The sequence below is a fragment of the Lichtheimia ornata genome (genome assembly GCF_029851405.1).
Source record: "Lichtheimia ornata isolate CBS 291.66 chromosome Unknown scaffold00012, whole genome shotgun sequence".
Classification (NCBI taxonomy): Eukaryota; Fungi; Mucoromycota; class Mucoromycetes; order Mucorales; family Lichtheimiaceae; genus Lichtheimia; species Lichtheimia ornata.
The window spans coordinates 128,997-149,558 of record NW_026695332.1 but is presented as its reverse complement, the minus strand read 5'-3'; the positions used below and the strand labels follow the sequence as shown (position 1 = coordinate 149,558).

The following is a 20,562-nucleotide window of genomic DNA, read 5'->3' as shown; positions in this document are numbered from 1 at the left end:
CAACAATTACGACACCAGACAAGCACAAAAGACCATGATGGTACCACAATCAAAGGACATCAGGTATTGTATGGCTTGCGAGGCGTTGGCAACTTTGGGCTGATTCCAGTTTTTTTTAGAACCGACATATGGAAACGTTGGAAGGACGCAATATTGGAACAACTTGCATGATCTATTTGATATGCTACTAAGGTGCGTCAAAAAACTGGGAATAACATGCTTTTTTCCATCGCCGTCTAAACTCACACTTGCTTATCAAGGTACAGCAAGCTTCGCAGTGTAACCTTTCGTAGCATCGCCTCAGGCACCACATGTTGTGTTGCATGGAAGAGAACATGATGTAGAGCTGTACGATCATGAAACACACGCCATCCCGGGACCATTTATTCTCCTCGTGATATCAAATGATCGCACGCACGGTAGTTTAGACGAGCTTGTAGTTGATGAATTTTATGCTTTGCCATGGCAACGGTGTCAATAAAGCAAAACATCGGGAGTTTTCGTTAAATGACTACGCTACAAGTCGATCCGCATTTGTGGGGAAGCAATGTGGGCAGCCAAAACACTTTATAGTAAAGCAACTTGCATAGGTCTCATGTCATTGCACATATACTTGTCCATGTATTTCTCAATACAGGCAAAAAGACATCCATATTTTCCCGCGCTCTTTCCCACGATCCTTGCAAAAAGGGTTGGATGTGTTATACGCGTATCGCTTTGATAAGCAGGGCACTTTTTACCCAATCAAACTCTGAGAACTTTCCTGTGCGTCCATTAATTTTGACGCACCGCCGTTTGGTATTCGCTACACCATCTCAGCGTTGTATGGCGTGATGAAAGTAGCACTGCACTGCTGATAACAGTTACCAAGAATGGATGACATACCATAGGCAAAGACAAAAGTATGTTGTATTTTCCCTGGTTGCAACGAAGGTACCAAAAGAACAATCGAGGACACAAAAGTGGCACCCACTTTTGGTTGTGTAACCTTAAAGTGAAAACAGAAACTCAATCGTCAATGTCAGCAACCCGAAGAAAAAGAGATATGGAAAAAGTTCGGGATAAGCGGGTAAATAAACTCGGCTGTGCATCCAATACAAACGTCCCCACCCTGTTTCTCCTCGGTCAACGACCCCACACATCATGACAAATGTTCAAGGAAACAAGAGGACAACATCTTACATGAACGTAAAAGTACTTACTATCATCAACGAATTAACCAATTCAGGAGATTATTGCCTATTAAGTCACAATCACAAGCAATTATTCCGTTTTCATATACAAAAGGGTCCAACTTATTCAAGATGATGGTTAAGGTTTTTTTATGGCCAATACCTAGGCAAAAAGCGTGCGGTAGATAATTTTCAGCATCAGCTTCCGGAACAAAGAACAAGTTGACCAATGATAATACGCTTTCGCCATCCATTATCAGGATCGGTTTTTGGTCTCACTTTTATTTTTTTTTCAAATATGGCTCTATGGGTCGTGTGATTTTCCATCCAGGAAGGGAAAAAAAGAATACATCATGTTCTTGACAGACCTTTCTTCCCACAATGTATAGTCACCTCAGCCTATCCTACTATACTTGGATGAGCCGCTATAGTGGCGTGCTCTTGCATTAAGCAACGTGGGAATAAAACATCGCTTTTAGTAGTCTTTTGAGCAGCCGGGGCTCGGCCAATGCGCGGGAATACACACAAAGTAGCCATGTATCTCTCATCTGCCACTTTCTCTTTGACCAGGGTGTTACACAGATATCATATGGCTACATCCGCACTCTTAAAATTACCATTTTTAGGCATGTCGGTTTCCTCCGGATGGGTGGCTGCCCTTGTATGATCTGACCAACCAGTTGTGGTGATTCATCCATATAAAAACTTTACCATTCCCAATTCTCGTTTTCTCTGTTTTCTCTTTTTCCTCGGGCATCCTTTCCCTCTCCAAAAAGTCCCTTTTTCTCATTCTGCATTATGTCGGAAAAGCTTGAAAAAGAGCAAGAAGCCATTGGCGCAACTGAAGTCATCGACCACAATGAAGAGCATCCCGCTCCTACAGAAGAGGAATGGGCATCGTTGCGTGAAGTCGCTGATCATGTCCCTGTATCTGCTTTTCTTGTCATTCTCATCGAACTTTGCGAGCGTTTCACCTACTATGGTTTGAGCGGTCCATTCCAAAACTACATTCAATTTCCTGCTCCAGATCATTGTAAGTTGTTGTGTATTTAAAATTGCATGCAGGTACAATTGTTTATTAACAAATCATATTTTCAGATCCTGCCGACCAGCCTGGTGCTTTGGGTCGTGGACAACAAACCGCCACTGCTTTGACTACTTTCTTCCAGTGAGTGCAAAAGTACATGAATAAGCAAAATATCATCGTTTCTCACATTTTCCATCATAGGTTTTGGTGCTACATTACACCTGTATGTTTCCACGCTTTTAGACAATTGTGGGAGAAAAAGCTGATAACTAACAACAGGTTATTTTTCTACATTTAGATCATTGGCGCCATCATTGCTGATCAATGGCTCGGCAAGTACCGTGCTATCATTCTCTTCGCCTCCATTTATATGCTTGGTCTTGTGATCCTTACTTGTACCTCGATTCCCTCCTCCATTGCTAATGGTGGTGCTTTCCCCGGCTATGTTGTTTCCATTATTATCATTGGTTTGGGTACCGGTGGTATCAAATCCAATGTTGCTCCTTTGGTTGCTGAGCAATACCAAACCCGATCACCTTACGTCAAGACCTTGAAGAGTGGTGAACGTGTCATTGTCAGTCCTCAAGCTACCTACCAAAAGATCTTCCTGTACTTTTATTGGGTACGTTACAAGATGCAGTGTGTTGTATCTTTGCTGTTTTGCTGATATCAAGCACAATAGGGTATCAACATTGGTTCATTGTCAGCCATCGCTACCACTGAACTTGAAAAGAACGTTGGCTTTTGGCCAGCTTTCCTTCTTCCCACGATTGTATTCATCCCCGCCATCATTGTCGTGTTGGCTGGTCGCAAGAGATACGTGTTGACTCCTCCACGTGGTTCCGTCATTGTCGAATCTTCCAAGCTTGTCTGGTACAACTTTAAGATTAACGGCTGGTTCGCTAAGCTTGACAAGTTTGATGCTTGTAAGCCATCCAATCTCGCTGTTACCCATCCCGATTGGGCTGCCAAAGCTACCTGGGATGATGTCTTTGTTGATGAGTTCAAGCGTGCTCTACGTGCTTGCATTGTCTTTTGCTGGTATCCCATTTTCTGGCTCTGCTATGTGCAAATCACCAACAACCTTATCTCCATGGCTGCTACTATGAACACTGGCAACGTCCCCAACGACATTATGGTAAGCATTTGTTGGCATGGCAACAAGTGGAATGACTATATTAACCTTGCTTCTTGTATAGCAAAACATTGATCCTCTCTTTGTCATTTGTGTGATTCCCATCATGGATAACATTGTCTACCCAACTCTCCGCAAATTCGGTATTCGCATGGGTCCCATTCATCGTATCGCTCTTGGTTTCTTCTTTTCAGCTGTTGCCATGGGTTACACCGCTGGTATCCAATCCAAGATTTACAACTCTCCTCCTTACTACGATCATGTCAGCCGTGAGGGAGCTCAAAATGACATCTCGGCTGCCTATCAAATTCCATCATACTGCTTTGTTGCCTTGTCCGAAATCTTTGCCTCTGTCACTGGCAACGAGTATGCTTACAAGAAGGCCCCTCAATCCATGAAGTCCATTGTCATGTCCCTCTTCTTGTTCACCAACTGCTTTGCATCCATTCTTCAATTTGCCCTTGTCTCTGTCACTGTTGAGCCCAAGCTTACTTGGATGTACACTGGTATCGCTTGTGCCGCTATTGTCTGCTCCGTTTTGATTTACTTTTTGCATGGTCACCAAGATGCCACCGATGTTGAAGAGGATGCTATTGGTCGTTCCAAGGAGCAGTTTGCCAAATACGATGCCCAGAAGAAGGAAACCACCGCCGAATTTGAAATTGATCAGGAAAAGGGCCACGCCTAAAGAAAAAGAAAACCCTATAACATATGTAATATTATATCTTTCCTCCTCTTTTCTTTCTTTCACCTATTGTTAACTCCTTCTTTCTTTTACTCTCCCTGTTTATAATTTTACATCTCTCCCTCTCCACCATCACACATATCAAATCACCATTTTTGTCAGCAGAGCTGCAAAAGTCATCACCGCCATAGTTTACTTATTCGTAAATAGCGCTATATATCTTGCTATGTAATATAAAGGACAGGAGCGGTAATATCCTGATGAGAAAACATGTCATATTGAATACGTTGTCAAGTACCAAATGTGGTGGCTTTAATGGGGACCAATCATTAAGGGAAGGTGCCAACAAAGCGGTAGAGCGTGTATCTGTAGCTATGCAGAAAGAGTGGATCGGCATTTACAAAGGGTAGTATGATACCCCGCATGAATACCATGGTGATCTATAAGCAGCGCGCTTGACAATAGAATGATGTTATCATGATCATTGTGGGGTGACTATGCTATGATATAGATTGTTTTAATGTGCGTTCACGTTGTTTCCACTCTCATCGAGCGACGTGCATAGAGCAATGTGGGACAAGAATGGGTCACACAAACGTGATGTAGTGTTCTCTTTCCGCACTGGGCAAAGAAGGGTTCTGTTGCTTTCTCGCTTACTCTTTGTTGTACGCCCCCCATCCTCTTTCTCTTCTTTGCGCTTTCTTTTCCTCTCCGAGAATATAAACATTGCTCTCAACTAAAGGGTCTCGCCACTTTATTGCGTGTGAGAGAAGTGTGTACTAGAAAATGTAAGTTCATAGATCCTACTTTAAGAACAATACAATATGCTCACACACTCTCTCTCTTCTTTAACGCCTTCTCACAATGCTCCTCTCTTTCCATCGATGACGCCATTCCACTCGTCCTTACACAGATCGTACACCCTTTATTGAACCATGGATGCCATCGCCGAGAGTCCACATGAGGCTGACACTGGCAGTCAAACACCACAACAACCTCTTTCACTACAACAACAGCAACAGCAACAACAACACCAACAACTACAACAACAGCATGCATTCTTTCAACAACACCCACAAGAGCATCAACCAAGACCACCATCTGTGCAATTACCGCATCCTTTAGCTGGCTTCATCAATAGCAATAAGCCTGCATCAGCACCGCCTATAGGTGGTAGTGGTCCTCATCAGCAACCATTCTTCTTTGGCCCTTCAAGTGCTCGACCCGTCATGCAACACGAACACCCTGTGCGATTGCAAGCACCTCCTCATCCAATAAAGCGACGTAATACAGGTGGTAGCACCTCACTACCTCCTAACCATCCACTGGCAGCTTTATCGTCACCATCAGCCATCCAACAGCAACAATATCAGGCAAGCAGACTTCAATTTTACCACACTCGTACACCTGTCTATGTCGCCAGCCCTACGTTTACTCTCAAGGATTTTGAGCTCTTGGATACGCTTGGTAAGTGTATGGCATGGATGATGCTTTGGGTATGTGATTTTTAAATGTTGGCTTTACTAGGCACGGGTACATTTGGGCGAGTCTATTTGACAAAGTTTAGGGCGACATCCAAGTTTTATGCCATGAAAGTACTCAAGAAATCCGAAGTGGTTCGACTCAAACAAGTACAACATTTGCTTTGGGAAAAACAAATCCTTGCTTCGGTGCGATTCCCTTTTATTGTCGATCTGTAAGTGGACATGTGATTGCCAATCTAAGGAGAATATGAGGCTGATGATCATTTATAGGTTCTGCACCTTCCAAGATGATACCAACTTGTACATGCTGCTGGAATATGTGGTGGGCGGTGAACTATTTTCGCATTTACGACGTGCTGGCAGATTCACCAACGACATGACACGTTTCTATGCCTCCGAAATTGTATTGGCAATCGAGTATCTTCATTCCAAGAATATCATTTATCGCGATTTGAAGCCTGAAAATCTGCTGATTGATCATCAAGGCCACATTCGTATCACTGACTTTGGTTTTGCAAAGAAGATCACTGATCGGTATGTACAAAAAGGAGACAATTGAATGGGCGTATGTGATGGCAGAATACTCAGATGCAGCATCTTCATAGAACATGGACATTATGTGGTACACCCGAATATCTTGCACCAGAAATCATTCAAAGCAAAGGTCACGGCAAAGCAGCTGACTGGTGGGCATTGGGTATCCTGATTTTCGAAATGTTGGCAGGGTAAGCGACGACGGGATAAGGATGGCCTTGATGAAACCAAAAAGCTTATACAGCATCTTCCTAGATATCCACCCTTCTTTGATGACAACTCTTTTGGAATTTATGAAAAGATTTTAGCGGGTCGTGTTCAATTCCCAGCACATTTCGATGCACTTGCCAAGGATCTTTTGAAGCGCCTGTTAGTAGGTGATCTAACCAAGCGTTTGGGTAACCTAAAGGTAAGCTGAGAACATGTTGTAAAAGTGACAAGGATCTAATGAGATGTTGTTATAGGGTGGCTCTGAAGACGTAAAGCGGCACAGATGGTTCCGTGGAGTAGATTGGATTGGTCTTCTGGATAAGACTGTCAGGGTATGTTTTCATTTTATGTTTCTATGGATACTTGGTTTCTAATAGCAACGCATGTAGGCACCAATCATTCCCAATTACCGACATCCTGGCGATACCAGCAACTTTGAGAAATATCCAGAGATCTTTGAGACGGATCGTAATGCACCCGCAGGCGATGATCCTTACAAGCATCTTTTCGTCGACTTTACCATGTGACATGATTCCCCACCAACCCCATCTCCCAATGACCAACATCAATTTTTACGACACCAATACAGCCATTGTTGATTTCAACAACGCACACTCGCACTCACGCACTCACGACACACTCGCACTCACGCACTCACGACACACTCGCACAATCAGCACTCGCACTCACTCACACATTTACAAAACGCCATCCATCATATCGCACCTTTTTATATCCCCCTTTTCCATGTTTCTTGTTTTACCTCTGCTCCCTTGGGTCGTATCATAGAAAAATAGTAATTTACTTGTATGCGTGTTTTCTCACCAAGCAACGTCTATTGTATCTGTGACATCAAGATCGGATGAAGCATTCCGAGAGACGACTAAAAGGATTGGGCTTGGTCAATGAATGATGAGAGAAAGGATACGTGTTTATGGGAAGCGAAGAGGCAATGTTGCAATGCAGGAATATTTGGGGGTCTGTGCACAGAGAAAGAAAGAGAGAGGAAGCATTTGGTGTAGCAATATCGGATAGCATCCGTTCAATGGGTACTCGGCATGGTCATCCCGTACTGCATAGTTACGCATATTACAGTAGGACGATGATGGTAGTGCTTCTCATCATGCGACCTCGGCTGTCTCCATTTGAGCATAATGAAAAAGCAAGGGTGGCACACTTGTACCACACTCGGTGGCTCGATCGCCATCGCAATATATCCCTTTTCGACAACTTTGGGTACACAAAGACAAAGTAGTAGTAACGTATTAGAACAAAAGATTTCTTTAATGAAAGAACACTTTTTGGGGGGTATATACTAAATATTAGACTGATTGAGAACAGAGAAAAGAAAAGAGGACGTGGCACATGAAAAGGATACTGCTTTCATGGGGGGAGGGTGATAAAAAGTTATAATGGCACATCAATCCAGTGGGTGCACATAATATGTACAAAGAAAAAGGAATAAGCAGGTGGTGATCTTTTGGGTGGGAGTGGTGTGTATGGAAGAAAAGAATAATAGGGTCACGTCTGAAGGTTTTCTCAGCTATATACAAACAAAATGTGTAGGTGATTGTAAGGAAAATGGGAATATGGTATGCGTGCTTTTGCTTGATTGATCTTTTTTGCTTCATTGGGCTTTCTTGACAAACCAGAGACGCTTGAGAATCCGGCTGGTACGATCGTCTTTTTTGCTTGTATTTGATTCCGAGGTGGATGGCGTCTTTTGCTTCTTATTTGGCGCCAATGATGATGTAGCAAGGTTCTTCTTGAGGCGGCCAACAAGATTTTGCCAGCCTTTGGATTTGGCAATGCTTGGTTTGCCTTCCCGCATTGGCTGAGAAATGGGTGTTGATGGGTTTGTAATAGTGGCAGCAGGGGCTGATGTAGGTACAGGCGTTGCTGGTGCCATTGGTGAAATAGGTGAACTTGGTATTTCAGGCACAATAGGTGATGCTGGTAATGATGGATAAAATGATGAATTGGGTGATTCGGGTGGGGGTAACATGTTGAAATCGATGGGTGAAGTGATGAGCGATGTAAGGCCTGAAGTATTGTCAAGAACAAGCTCATCGTCATCGATCGTACGATAATCGGGTGATGGTATTGATGGGATATCCAAATGATGAGGTTGATATTGCATGTTCTCGCTGACAGGTGTAAGTGGTGATGGTGGTGGCAAGAATGATTCAGGCAATGGTGATGGTGCGAGTGTGCCAAAAAGCACATCATCCTCCCACCTCCAACCCTTATCCAAAAGGGTTGCTGTATTGTTGTTGTTGCTGCTGTTTACGTTGGCTGATGCTGTGCTGGTGTGTTTGTCAAGGCGAGTCAAGTGATTATCTTGCATGGCATTGTTGACGGTTTCAAGAGCACCGCAAAGGATGGCACGCATGTATTTTTGATGATCCTCGTCGGAAGGTGGCACCGGAACAACTGCGCTAGTAGCACTAGTAGCACCTCCTTCGTTGCCAGGGACACCAACTTGGTTGCTTTTGCTTGCAGCAAGCGTAGAAGGGGTTGTGTGTAGATCATGGTCGTTGTCTTTTACGGGATCAAGAGGTGCATAGTCTGCCAAACTATGTACGGGCATCGTATTCTTCTCACAAGCTGTGCTATAGTAGTCATGGAAAGCCCAATCAACAGGTTCAGGAAGCTTGGTAACGGCACCAGTGGCTAACTTGGGTTCACTGGAGTCTGAAGGAAACACGATGTCGCTGGAGAGAAAATCAAGAGCCATAGTAGACGTATATGTGTTTGGATGAGGAAGGCACGATGGACAGGGTAAAGGTAAGAAAGAGATGAATAATGATGATAAAGATGAGAGGTTTGTTTAAATAGGATTTCTCTTTTGGTCGTGTTGCTCCCTTGTTGAAACAGGTGTGGATGTAGCAATTAGGGAAAGAAGGTGGAAAAGCGTATCAAGACAAGGCAAGCGGCTTTTTATATATTGATTGTAGCTGAAGCCGAAGGGAGTGTGGTGCACTTTGGGGGGGGGGGTGTTGATGATGATGCTACAGTTTTGTCTTCTCCTTCCGTTGATTCAAATTCACAATCCCCATATATGGCGAGAAAGAAAACAGCCAGCGGACATCTTGAACCGATCTTCCGAAAACCATGCTGTATGTGTGTTACATGATCGTGGTCCCCATCTTCGGCATCAACCCGACAACTACCCCTCTCTTTTATTTCCCTTCCGCTATTGCTCACACATTCATTGTTGTGCTGTTGTGGTTCTTGTATGCGCTCATTACATAAATCTAGTGATAGATCCTGTGTGTTAGACCTTGAAGAAAAAGAAGCTTCCTCTCGGGAAGATAGGAAGTGCAAACTCTATCGGCACGACCCGTCTTTGCTTCAGTGCCGAAGGGTGGGACGGGATATAAGGGGTGTTGACAAGCATCGTAAAATGGGCAACATGCAAAAGTACCATGACACACCCACACAAAACACGCGTTGCTGCTGCTTCTCCTTGTGACATAGTATATATAGTGATGATGATGCATCCCTTAGTTACTCCTTAAAAACAAGCAAATTGGAGCACCATTGCCACCATTTCATCCACATACATTTATACCACCGCTATGTGTTCCCGTTGGTTCCGAATAAGATCTAGTGGGACAACGGTGCTGTTGGCGATCATCGCATTTCACCGACGCCCTCTCTATCGTTAGTGCTGTATACACGCACACAGCTACAACGCCCTCGCCCAACTTAAAATGCGTACGCCTTGGCTAGAAGTAAAAAACTTCTTTCTCGCTTCTCGGCTATTGACTTGTGTGGCAATTCCGAACTTGTGGCAATAGAGTGGCCCAAGGTTTCAGAATCCAACGGCACTACTCAATTAAGTCATTCCAGCAAACAAAATCTTTTTCATCTATCAGCACCACAGCACTTGGATCAGCCCTATTACGCCCTCCACCATCAACTCCATTGCTTGATCCTTGAACCTAAATCCATTCGTACCATCTATGTGTTCCAACCTAGATCATAAAAGCTTCTTTTTTCATGATGCAATTACGGGGTCTTCTCAATGGTTTCAAAAAAGCGATACATTCAAGGGAAGCAATGAGCGAACATACAGTGTTAGAGATCCACAAGCACATGATGTAGATGTAAAGGAGGAGTAAAAGGAATATTAAGGGTTTCATTTTGTGAAGACAAAGAACATGATCTCACTTTAGCTCTTATTTTCGCATATGCTCTTCTTTGTTGCAGCAAAAAACCAGGACCCATGATCCAAGCAGTGGCGCTTGCTCCATCTCACGCCACACCAACAACCAATTGATGGCCTACTGCTTTATACCTTCTCACGCAATCCCGTTTATTATACATTCATCATCGATCACTATCAAATGACGCATCCATAAGCGCTTTGGAGACTAATGTTTCATTGCGAATGGTAGCCACCCTGACTACTGGCAAAAAGACTATGATGGCCAACGTCGTTCAACGGCCCAAAAATGGACCATGCGGTAACACAAGGTTCGTGAAACTACCACCGTCACTACCGTTACAATGAATTTCTTTTTGACAGTGATGCCCGATTTTTTCATTGTAATTGGCGTCGACCCGATCTGATAAGTTGGCACAATGTGTTACTTTCTTAGCGAAAAGGACGTGGTACGCGTATGTTGCTCATCCATAGATATGTATCGTATAACGAAATTAAGGTATATTGGTCACCACAAAGCTTGCTATAAAACTGCAAATTGGGAAACAAAAAGGAGGAGGGGCTGAAAACAACAGCAATAGGCTCTGTGGCAATTTGGGTAAAGAAAGGAGCAGCCAAATGCAAGAACCAACTGACCTGTCAAAAAAAAAGCTAAGAGGACAAGATCTCAAATCATACGACAGGCCATTTGCACAAGCATGGCATAGAGCTGACAGGTGTTGATGTTGATCAGCACCATCATATGACATTACGTGCTATATGCATACATGGTCGTTCGCATCATCATCGTCATCGCTATATATGATAGTGCACTGTCGCAAGCGTTGTTGGTTGTTGTATTGGCTTTTTCCCTGGTTGGGTCATTCGTTGTATAAAGGTCGAAAAAAAAGGAGTGAGGAAAATGAAAATAACAAGCCCATCCCGTTTCTTTTATTAAATAGGGATCCACAATGACCGGTGTAACCCACAAGCTCGTCAAAGTAGGCCATCCCCATGGCCCATCCCATTATCTTTTTTTCTCTTTGGAATAAACCTGCCATAAAGTGGGCCATGCTTTCATCGACTCCCTTCTTTCCTCTCCTTACTGAATGCTACACAAGACTACCGCATCGATTCATATAATGGCAACGCAATAACGCAAGGTTGATATTAGGCTTTCTTTGTTCCGTTTACCTCAGCAGCAGCAGCAGCAGCCGTAAAAATCAATATCAGCAGCAATATCATGTATTCGCCTGACCAATACGAAATCGTCTCGGAAATCAATAGTGTGGCCTGTGTCACAGCCGTGTCTTTGATCTTTGGTCGAAAGATTGCTGCAGTGGACGGCCCAATCTACTATGTACGAGGACTCATCCTCACGCTTTATGGGCTTACTTGGGCCTTTGATTTGATCGCATGCATGCTTGTCAGTACCAATAACGGCAACTACATTTCATGCACGCTCGGTTTCTTCAATTGCGTCTTGTTTTACACGTTTGCAAAGATCATGTTGTATCTTTATTTTACGGAAAAGGTATACATTATTGGTCCTGCTACGGCAAGGATAGATGGCTGATCCCAATACCTTCGTTATTAGATCTACGTCATGTCCATGCCCAAAGTCTCACGCATGCGATCTATATACTATCATGCCGCATTTGCAATCTTGGCGTTGTATCTTGGATGCATCGTCTTTTTGATCATCTCACGTATCATTGAAGTCGATGATGCATCACCTTACCACTGCATTATCGGCTACTCCCTGCCAGCGACCATCACTATTCTTTGCTGTGACTTTTTGATTGCTGCATTATGCACAGGCATGTTCATCAAGCTATATGCATTCCCAAGCATGGCACAACAAACCGCTCAACAAGCATCATCCCTGAAACTTATGGCTCGTCGTCATATTATCGCAGCCATTGTACCCTGCATCACTTCCACAGTCAACTATGTCATCATGGTCGCACTTCAGGGCCGTGAACGAGGTCTTATTGCTCTTGCAGTATGCACCGTGGTATGTAAAAGTGCATGGCCTTCAATTTAAACATCACATGTATTCATCATTTTACTTCACCCTTAGGATATCACCATTGTTTCATGCGTTGTTCATTGGGGTAAGATTCCTCTACTATTTTTGCCACCAAAGCACTTACTCATCATTGTATCCTATAGTCACCTCGCATCCTGCCGAATCTCATTTAGTGGAGAAAGGCTTACATGCTGGTGGTGGTGATAGACCAGTTAAGCTAGAAATCAAGCAGCATCAAGAAGTTGTGGTGTTGACCGAGCTCAATTCCAGAATGTAATAGTCTTTATTGATCCATGCCATATCCATCATCATTACTACTACCACCACCCCTGCATCCGGATTTACATGTGTCCCCCTTTTTTCGCTTTCCAAATTCTCACTTTATCGTCGTATAATATTTTCATTGCAAAGTGCACTATGTAATATGAAGTTTTCGTATAGTATGGTTTATCCAAAAAGATGATCTTGCTCTATATGCCATTTTCCACAGGTGTTTGTTTTGCAGCAGCCACAATTTCCTCGGTACGATCAGGCCAAGCAGCCTTCACCTTATCCCACATTTCAGCCACAGAATCATCCATACCCTTGAGTCGATTGACAGGAGACTTCAGCTGTTCGGCATGTGTATTGAGCCAAGTAACAATTCGTTGTATGTGAAGTTGCTCGCTCACGGTCGACATGTCATGGGGAACAAAGGGCAACTCATACTTGTCCATGAAAGCACGCATGGCCTCTTGCGATGGCAAACGAGCAGCTTGACTCCATACGCGAGCAACAGCTTGGCCTTGATACCAAAAGTGACCGAGTCCATGTAAATGTCTGGCAATACCAACAAAGGCAAGCGTGGGATCATCCATAGCAAATAGATCACGATAGGACGTTAAGGGCTTAATATCATCTGTCACCACGATAGCCTTTTCCTTGACCTCCTGGGGATCATTGTCATGTGCACACAATGAGCCAAGGTAATGGTAATCACCCTTGTATCCGGTACAAAAGACGACGCAATCAATATCTTCGAGAATAGTATCATCCATGAACGTGATAGTGCCATTAACAATGCCATCCTTATCAGCAAAGCTCTTGATCTCAGGTTTGTGGATGGTGGATTTGGGTGTTCCAGTGCGAATCAATTTGAGAATGTCACTGCCAGGATCCTCCCAGTCACCTCTAACGACCATGTACACGTTGTTTGCTACGCCTTCCATGCGCTGAGCCAAGTCAATAGCCGACACATGACTACCCACCAACAGCACGTTCTAGGTCACATTGACAATGAGCGCTATGCATGATTATTATGCATATATGATACTTACCTTGCCTGCGTATGCACTGCAATGGCGAAATTGTTTAGCATGCAAAACCCTATCAGGCCATTTTTGATCGTACTCGGCAAGCTTGTCAATGGATGGAATGAATGCTTTTTGGAAGATGCCTGTAGCCACCACAACTGCATCAAAGGTTGCCTCCCATGTGGTGTATCGCAACTTGCATTTATCCACACGCTCACATTTGCGGGCTGTGACGATCCATTCGGATGCACCTGTTTCTGGAAGCACCACGCGATTAACATGCTCGATGCTGGTGTTGAGCTCAATGTCGTCATACAACTTGAAGGTTGTTGCATAATTATGCAAATGGGCTTGTAGCTGGACATGAGAGATGTACCATGATGTGCCTGGAGGATAAGGAAAATCTTCATACTCGATCATTGGCGTCGGCGTGTTGTTATAGAGAGCATAATAACATCCGCTTGGTGGTGCATGTGCGTCCACAAGTCGCTGAGCTTCTTCCTCTGTCTCCGTTTCTACATCGCCATCCTTAGGTTTCTTCTCGGCGTTCATGTTGCAGTTGCCATTTTGGGTGGGGGCTTGTTCAGCCTTGGGAACAGGTATTTTGTGTTCGGTCGTCTTTTGATACAACCTTTGAAAACAAGAATCTATGTTAATAAATCATGGCACGTGAAAAGTATACAAGGTTCCAGTTTTCTTTGTACGCACCATGTACCACCAACCGCCTTGGCCCGCTCAAATACTGTGACATCCAATCCTTGTTCCTTGAGTGCTTTGGCTGCCACCAACTATGATTTACATTAGTATCGATGATATGGGTTCATTCAATAACAAGAGACTTACTCCAGCAGGACCAGCACCAATCACTGCTACTTTTTTGATGGGTTTGGGAAACACAAAAGGATCTTTGAGAGCATCCAAGCTTTCTTGACGTGTCTTGTCAATGACTTGCTGTTTGGTCAAGAGTTGGGCCTGTGGGGGTTCGATTCCAATCGTCATCGGCAAGAAAAATGTGGGAAAAAAGAAAGGTGTCTCAATTGCATTCATCCAAAAAACTGGTTGATATTTAAGGTGGTAGAACCCCGTGCATCGGACATGCCGCAGTATGCATGCATCTCATACGCTTAGAGCAGGTACACAAGAAACCTTTGATGCGTGATACAAAATGGATGATCTCCATATTCCAATACATGTTGTGTCGAAGCATTTGGGTCAATTTCTCTGGTTTCCATGTCGCAGCAGCAGCAACACCAGCAACAGCAGTATCACGTGTCATATTGAGTATGCGATAAAGTTCTGTAGTTTCCATGTCGCAGCAATAGCATGTATTGTGGGTGGGGATCAATAGTTTCCAATTCCCATAAAGAGCAAAGCGGCATCTCATCAAGAAGAGTCAAATTCCATCTTGCATAATAATGTGTGTGGAAATGTGGTTTATAAGAATGCGAGGGAGGGGAAGGGGATATGGTACACATGAATAAAGAGTAAATGCAATTGTATATATGTGTGTGTGGGTGTGGGGGTGTGGATGTACTCTAACGTCGATTACGCATTGCCATACGTCTCGCCTTTCCGGGTCGTCCCTTGGGGCTCTTCCTTTTTTGTTGTGATTGAGGCTGTTTCTTTGACTGTTTACCCATTCGGTTAAGCTTAACGTTGGGCGAGTTGCGCTTGTACTTGTTTTTCCGATCGTTGTCCTCCATATCTTCGGGATCAAAGTCCACCGCATCAAGCATGAAGTCATCCTCTCGGGCATCTTTCCGTTCTATAAACCCCAACCAGTTACTACCTTGATCCATTCATTCTAAAACATCCATATACTTACTTCGCTTGGCAAGCTTAACCTTGTCAATTAATTCTTCAGTTGCTGCTGCTTCCTTTTCTGCTGCTGCTTTTTTGCCTGGTTTGGCAGCCTTGGCAGCTTGCTTGGCTTGTCGATCACGGATCTTGGGTTCAGTGTTGTCAACAGGTGGCAAGAATGGTACATCATGTTCCTTTGTTTGCTTCAAAACGCTGCGTGCTGCATCCAATGCTTGGTTGTAGAAGGCTTCCTCGCGTGATAGATCATCAAACACATCCTTGATATGCACCGGCTCGGCTGTAGTTACTGACACTCTCTCGAAAGGCTCCAGATCATCGTCCACTTTGAAATCGTCCAATAAACGAGTCATTGCTGCCTATAATATCGAGTGTTAAGTGTGGGATCTAGAGTATGCATGGTGGATCCTCAAGGGTTACCTCATTGTAAACTGTGAGATGTTGTTCCAAAATCATATCGCCATCCTCATCGTCAATGTCACTCTCGTTGAGTTGTTCAAGAGGAATGCCCCATTCGTCGGTATACGCTTCAACAACATAAGGATCTTGATCGGTCATGGCGGTGGAGGATATGGGGAAGAAGGAAAATGGGCAAGCAAGCAAACAACGTTAAAATTCGGCTTTGACAGCGACTCAGCCAGTTGGTCCACATTGATGAAATCAGAACAAGAAATGAATGTCGATATTTACAAATGCTAGGCTAATCTATCCATCTATGCTTCTACATCCTGCTTGGATTCATTATCCTTTGTATCTATGGAAACGGATCCTTCTTGCTGCGTCTCATTATCCTGATGGGATTCATCATCCTCCTTGGTATCCTTGGAAACCGGACCTTCTTCTTGTTGCTTTCCATTGCCCTCTTTGGATTCATCATCCTTCGTATCCTTGGAAACGGAGCCTTCTTCCTTTTGCTTTTCATTGCACTCTTTGGCACCATCCAACCATTTGCTATCCTTTAGCTTCCTTCCTGGGATTACTGCCTTGAAAGCTTGATTCCAATCCTCGTTTTCCAACCATTTCAGCATGATTTCATAGACTATGCACATCCATATTAGCATCATTCCCTGTCGCAAGGCCAATCCACTTACCATGATTAACGGTCAATACTTTACGACTAGCCATTTGCAGATATTCTCCAATAGGAAGTCTGGCAGTTTCAATGCCTTGTTCTTGAGCCTTGTTTTGGCAGAGATTCTTTGAATAAATGTATCATGATTAATCCAGATGATACGCATTCCTCATTCCTTTATCACATACCTTGTACCGATTCTTATCCACAATACCACCAATAATATACACCTTATCCTCATCCAGCTTTTCAATTGTGTTGTCAGAGTCAGCCGAGAGATACACGAGTTTAGACTTGTCGAATGTATCCAAATAGGTGTCATTGGTGAAGGTGATGTCTTTCCAATTGCTGTACGTTGGTTCCTTGGTATCGAACATGCCTTTGAGTAGATCATCGAATGAAGTGATGGTGAGATGCATTGGACGCTCACAGTGACGATTAGCGCTATAGCATCGCACAAGCTGGGCTTGCAAAGACTTGACCTCCTATATAACTCGAATGAATCCCATGAACCATCTCCCCATGTTGAAATAGAGTGTCTCTTACCTTTTCATTCATGTACGAAGAAAATGAACAATCAATAGCAACCTTGACGTTGCTTGGATTCACAACCTTGGGTCGCTTGGGTGGTGGTGCAGGGATCACGCCTTCTTCAATAAGCTTTCGTCGCTCTGCATGCTTTTGCTTATGCTTCTCCTTTTGTCGTTTGTTGCGTTCGTCACGTGTAGCATTCCAGTGCTCTTCCTTGAGTACCCGCTTGAGCGCATTCTTTGAAAGACCTTGGTATTTCGGATCGGTGATATCATAGGTAAGATTCTTGTACTTGCGAATGTTGGGATTGGTGGAATCAGCCTCGCCAATCAATACGATTTGCTGCTGTGGTGTCGTTTCACCCGTATTAGTTTTATCAACGTCGTCAGCCATACTTCAGGAAACAAATACTGTCAAGGATAAGAAAGAGAAATATATTGTCGGACATAGTTGATCCCTTTTGAGTCACGAGACATCCCTCCGCCTTTCGCATTCACTGCCAACGGATCATGACATATGTATAGGTCGATCTTGACTAGCAACATGGGTTAATCGCTTCGCTCATAAACTTTTGATTCCTCATTGAATGGATTAACGATACCTACAGTATTAGTAATGATCATGCAAAATAAAAAGCTTATTACTTCTACACGTTCACCCACATCAGGCCTCTTGCTTTACCCATATTTACAATGAGAGACTACAAGCGGCTCTGGAGCAACTTCAGGGCAGCGAACATACCAGTCCAACATCAGTATATCTAATCCACAAACTGCCAGCTAATAGCCACCTGTTGCCCCAACCAATGCATGTGAACAATTGCCCTGCTCCAGCCCAGCATGCCCATCATTCAACTTTCTTGATCCGATGGGATTTGACTGAGTAACTCTCAAACACAGAAGTATCATCCAATTTCAGAAAGATCAAATTGATTAGTTATTTGTAAACTGCCACTTCATAGCCCATTCCTCCCAATCGTCTTTGTTTCCCAATCCAATGCATGTGAACGATTCTCCTGATCCAGCCCATCATTCCCATCATTGAACTTTCTTGATCCGAGAGGATTTCGTTGAGTTACGCTCAAAACACAAAACATCATTTTGCAAAGTTATTTGTAAACTGCCAGCTAATAGCCCATTCCTCCCATTCACCTTTGTTGTCCAATACAATACATACAAGCGATTGTCCTGCTCCAGCCCATCATTCCCATCATCGAACTTTCTTGACTCGAGGTGACATGGTAGTATGGCAACAATGGGTGTTGTAGGCTCATCATTATCATGAAAAGTGTAAAATGACACACACCCTTTTGCTATACGTGAGGATCATTTATTTTATTTACGCGTGCCTATTGTCTATCGTGAGAATGCTGCTGATGATGATGGGTGAGTTGTGTGTTTGGGTGGATGGTGTGTATAGGGTAATTGAGTGGCCTCAGTGTAATAGCAGTAGGGGGATTTAAACTTGGGGGACGGTAGCTCCACCACTTGAGACAACACTTCTATTCTCTTTCTCACTCCTTTGCTTTTATCCCATTCACGACATCTCGATCAAGGTAATGTATTATAGAAGAGTGCTCTTGTTGGCTGTGAGGTATTGAATGAACATGCATTATCAGGGAGGGAGTGTGTCCAAATGCTGAGGAATGGGGCGTAGTGGGTGGTTGGTTGTTGCCATGGCGATATCGTTGCTTCCTCTTGTTCGTTGCTATTCCCGCTCTATGCTTGGTGTCAACAGGTACATTCAGAGTCCAATGTTGCAGCCGAACTGGTCCCATTGACGTGTTAGCTTGTATAGAGGGCAAGTTTGGTCTCAAGACGTGGGCTCGTTTGGCGTTTTGTTTCGGCTCAACTATACTACACCATGGTTTTCGGTTTCCAGTAACCAACAACAATGGGTCTTTGTGTATATGGAAAAGGCAAGTACAATGAAACAAACTATTGAAAAGGGGCATTTTATTGTACGTGTGTGCTAATAATGAATTGAATAGGTTTCTTTGGTCAGGCAATGCAACTTGGGGGCATCATCATCATCTCTTTGGGTTCAAGTCCCAGCCTGTATCAAGTGGCCGCTGCGTCGCTCTGCACTAGCCAAGTGTGCTGGAAAAGCTTCTTGGAACGCGTCCAGGGCTCTACAGGCCTGCGTTGAGTTGATGGGTCGACGACGATGGGTTTTTGGAAGAGCATGGTCACCGTGTTGAGGTAAAAGGGGATTTGCAACAACTTGTGAATGTGTTGACATTAGTGCCAACCAACACGCTCTTCTCGTGATAGGATCGTTCTTTCCCTTGAGGATTTCTTTTCATGAGGCGGGAAATGATTGGAAGGATTGGGGATCATTCTTTCTTTGGAGAGGATGAATGAGGACAACTATGAGCCTGGCCTTGCGTGATTCGTGCAGTGCTTTCTCAAGAACAAGGGATCGCCCGACGTTGCTCGTATGGTGGTGATTTCGTTTGTGAATTCCTTCTGATTTGCTTTCTTCCTTAGAGAGGATCGCCTAACGGTATACCAAATCGTCATCATTCCGGTACCAGATGGTCTAACTTGCCTGCTTTCTTATTTGTAGAGACGACGATTACGATGATTACCACATTCACGACAATGACGGTTACGATGATCACCCCATGTACGACAATGACAATGATGACGACAACGAGATTCAAAAGGAAGCCTGCAAGATCCCATTCTTTTCAACTTGTGTATTTTTGGATGTTGGTGTGACGGATGAGATTGAACGACTGGTGACGAGTACGAGTAGGAATGATGACGGAGGACGACTACGACGATGGTGGTGGCAATGTACAGTAGCAAGATAGCTAGATGAAATAAAGCATTGTTTATTTATTACACGCTTGTTGGAGGTTGCTAGCTTGTGGATTACATACTATTGGTTCGAAGATGGAATAATAAAGGTGGTCCGGTTATCGGTCATGCAATAAGTACATGGCTTTTGTGATACAATAAGGAGGAGTGGGATGACCTTGAGAAGAGAAAAAGTGAAGTGATCGCTCGATTGAGTTTCAGGATGAGTGACTCATTCAATATGTATATGTATCTTTTTACATATACAAATTGGTTTATGCAGCTCGACTTTCTTCTACACGCAAATATGATGCTTACCTTGACACGCCTTCATTATTGGATGCTGTTTACTTACGTACCTTCACAAAAGGCGAGCATTATCATCATCCATTTGTGTAGCAACCTGTCAAGGACGTGTCTGTGTAACCACCACGTGCGGTTTCACTCAGCTCTTCATCTTTCCGTTAATGCAGCCGACACCATCCACTAGGAAAAAGCAACTCCAACATGCTTACAGCATAGGTAAAACATAAAGGTGCCTGTATCTCCAAACTTTACAATGAAACGTGGGGTTTTTAATAGAGCAATGGGCTCAGCTTGGCCAACAGCACCTTGT

At 43.8% G+C, this 20,562-nt stretch overlaps 8 protein-coding genes across 8 annotated transcripts; 3 read left to right on the top strand and 5 right to left on the bottom strand.

The window, feature by feature from the left end:
• Positions 1-1,970: 1,970 nt before the first annotated feature.
• On the top strand, positions 1,971-4,022 carry O0I10_003592 (uncharacterized protein; the record flags this gene model as incomplete). Its single annotated transcript, XM_058483661.1, has 6 exons — positions 1,971-2,205; positions 2,271-2,340; positions 2,401-2,422; positions 2,498-2,821; positions 2,882-3,337; positions 3,399-4,022. The coding sequence occupies 6 exons, from the start codon at positions 1,971-1,973 to the stop codon at positions 4,020-4,022; spliced, it is 1,731 nt and encodes a 576-aa protein (XP_058345459.1).
• Positions 4,023-4,954: 932 nt separating this feature from the next.
• Positions 4,955-6,774, top strand: O0I10_003591 (uncharacterized protein; the record flags this gene model as incomplete). The annotated part of the gene is made up of 7 exons (XM_058483660.1): positions 4,955-5,486; positions 5,547-5,715; positions 5,774-6,037; positions 6,109-6,228; positions 6,293-6,446; positions 6,502-6,579; positions 6,637-6,774. 7 exons carry the CDS (start codon positions 4,955-4,957, stop codon positions 6,772-6,774), a joined length of 1,455 nt encoding a protein of 484 aa, XP_058345458.1.
• A 1,100-nt stretch (positions 6,775-7,874) lies between these two features.
• O0I10_003590 (uncharacterized protein) lies at positions 7,875-8,984 on the bottom strand (the record flags this gene model as incomplete). The annotated part of the gene is made up of 1 exon (XM_058483659.1): positions 7,875-8,984. The coding sequence occupies one exon, from the start codon at positions 8,982-8,984 to the stop codon at positions 7,875-7,877; it is 1,110 nt and encodes a 369-aa protein (XP_058345457.1).
• A 2,656-nt stretch (positions 8,985-11,640) lies between these two features.
• Positions 11,641-12,706, top strand: O0I10_003589 (uncharacterized protein; the record flags this gene model as incomplete). Its single annotated transcript, XM_058483658.1, has 4 exons — positions 11,641-11,931; positions 11,995-12,414; positions 12,481-12,514; positions 12,573-12,706. The coding sequence occupies 4 exons, from the start codon at positions 11,641-11,643 to the stop codon at positions 12,704-12,706; spliced, it is 879 nt and encodes a 292-aa protein (XP_058345456.1).
• A 193-nt stretch (positions 12,707-12,899) lies between these two features.
• O0I10_003588 (uncharacterized protein) lies at positions 12,900-14,720 on the bottom strand (the record flags this gene model as incomplete). The annotated part of the gene is made up of 4 exons (XM_058483657.1): positions 12,900-13,688; positions 13,746-14,352; positions 14,430-14,509; positions 14,565-14,720. The coding sequence occupies 4 exons, from the start codon at positions 14,718-14,720 to the stop codon at positions 12,900-12,902; spliced, it is 1,632 nt and encodes a 543-aa protein (XP_058345455.1).
• A 67-nt stretch (positions 14,721-14,787) lies between these two features.
• On the bottom strand, positions 14,788-15,030 carry O0I10_003587 (uncharacterized protein; the record flags this gene model as incomplete). The annotated part of the gene is made up of 1 exon (XM_058483656.1): positions 14,788-15,030. The coding sequence occupies one exon, from the start codon at positions 15,028-15,030 to the stop codon at positions 14,788-14,790; it is 243 nt and encodes an 80-aa protein (XP_058345454.1).
• A 226-nt stretch (positions 15,031-15,256) lies between these two features.
• Positions 15,257-16,097, bottom strand: O0I10_003586 (uncharacterized protein; the record flags this gene model as incomplete). Its single annotated transcript, XM_058483655.1, has 3 exons — positions 15,257-15,486; positions 15,547-15,898; positions 15,960-16,097. The coding sequence occupies 3 exons, from the start codon at positions 16,095-16,097 to the stop codon at positions 15,257-15,259; spliced, it is 720 nt and encodes a 239-aa protein (XP_058345453.1).
• Positions 16,098-16,252: 155 nt separating this feature from the next.
• Positions 16,253-17,535, bottom strand: O0I10_003585 (uncharacterized protein; the record flags this gene model as incomplete). The annotated part of the gene is made up of 4 exons (XM_058483654.1): positions 16,253-16,578; positions 16,631-16,736; positions 16,800-17,096; positions 17,158-17,535. 4 exons carry the CDS (start codon positions 17,533-17,535, stop codon positions 16,253-16,255), a joined length of 1,107 nt encoding a protein of 368 aa, XP_058345452.1.
• Positions 17,536-20,562: the final 3,027 nt, after the last annotated feature.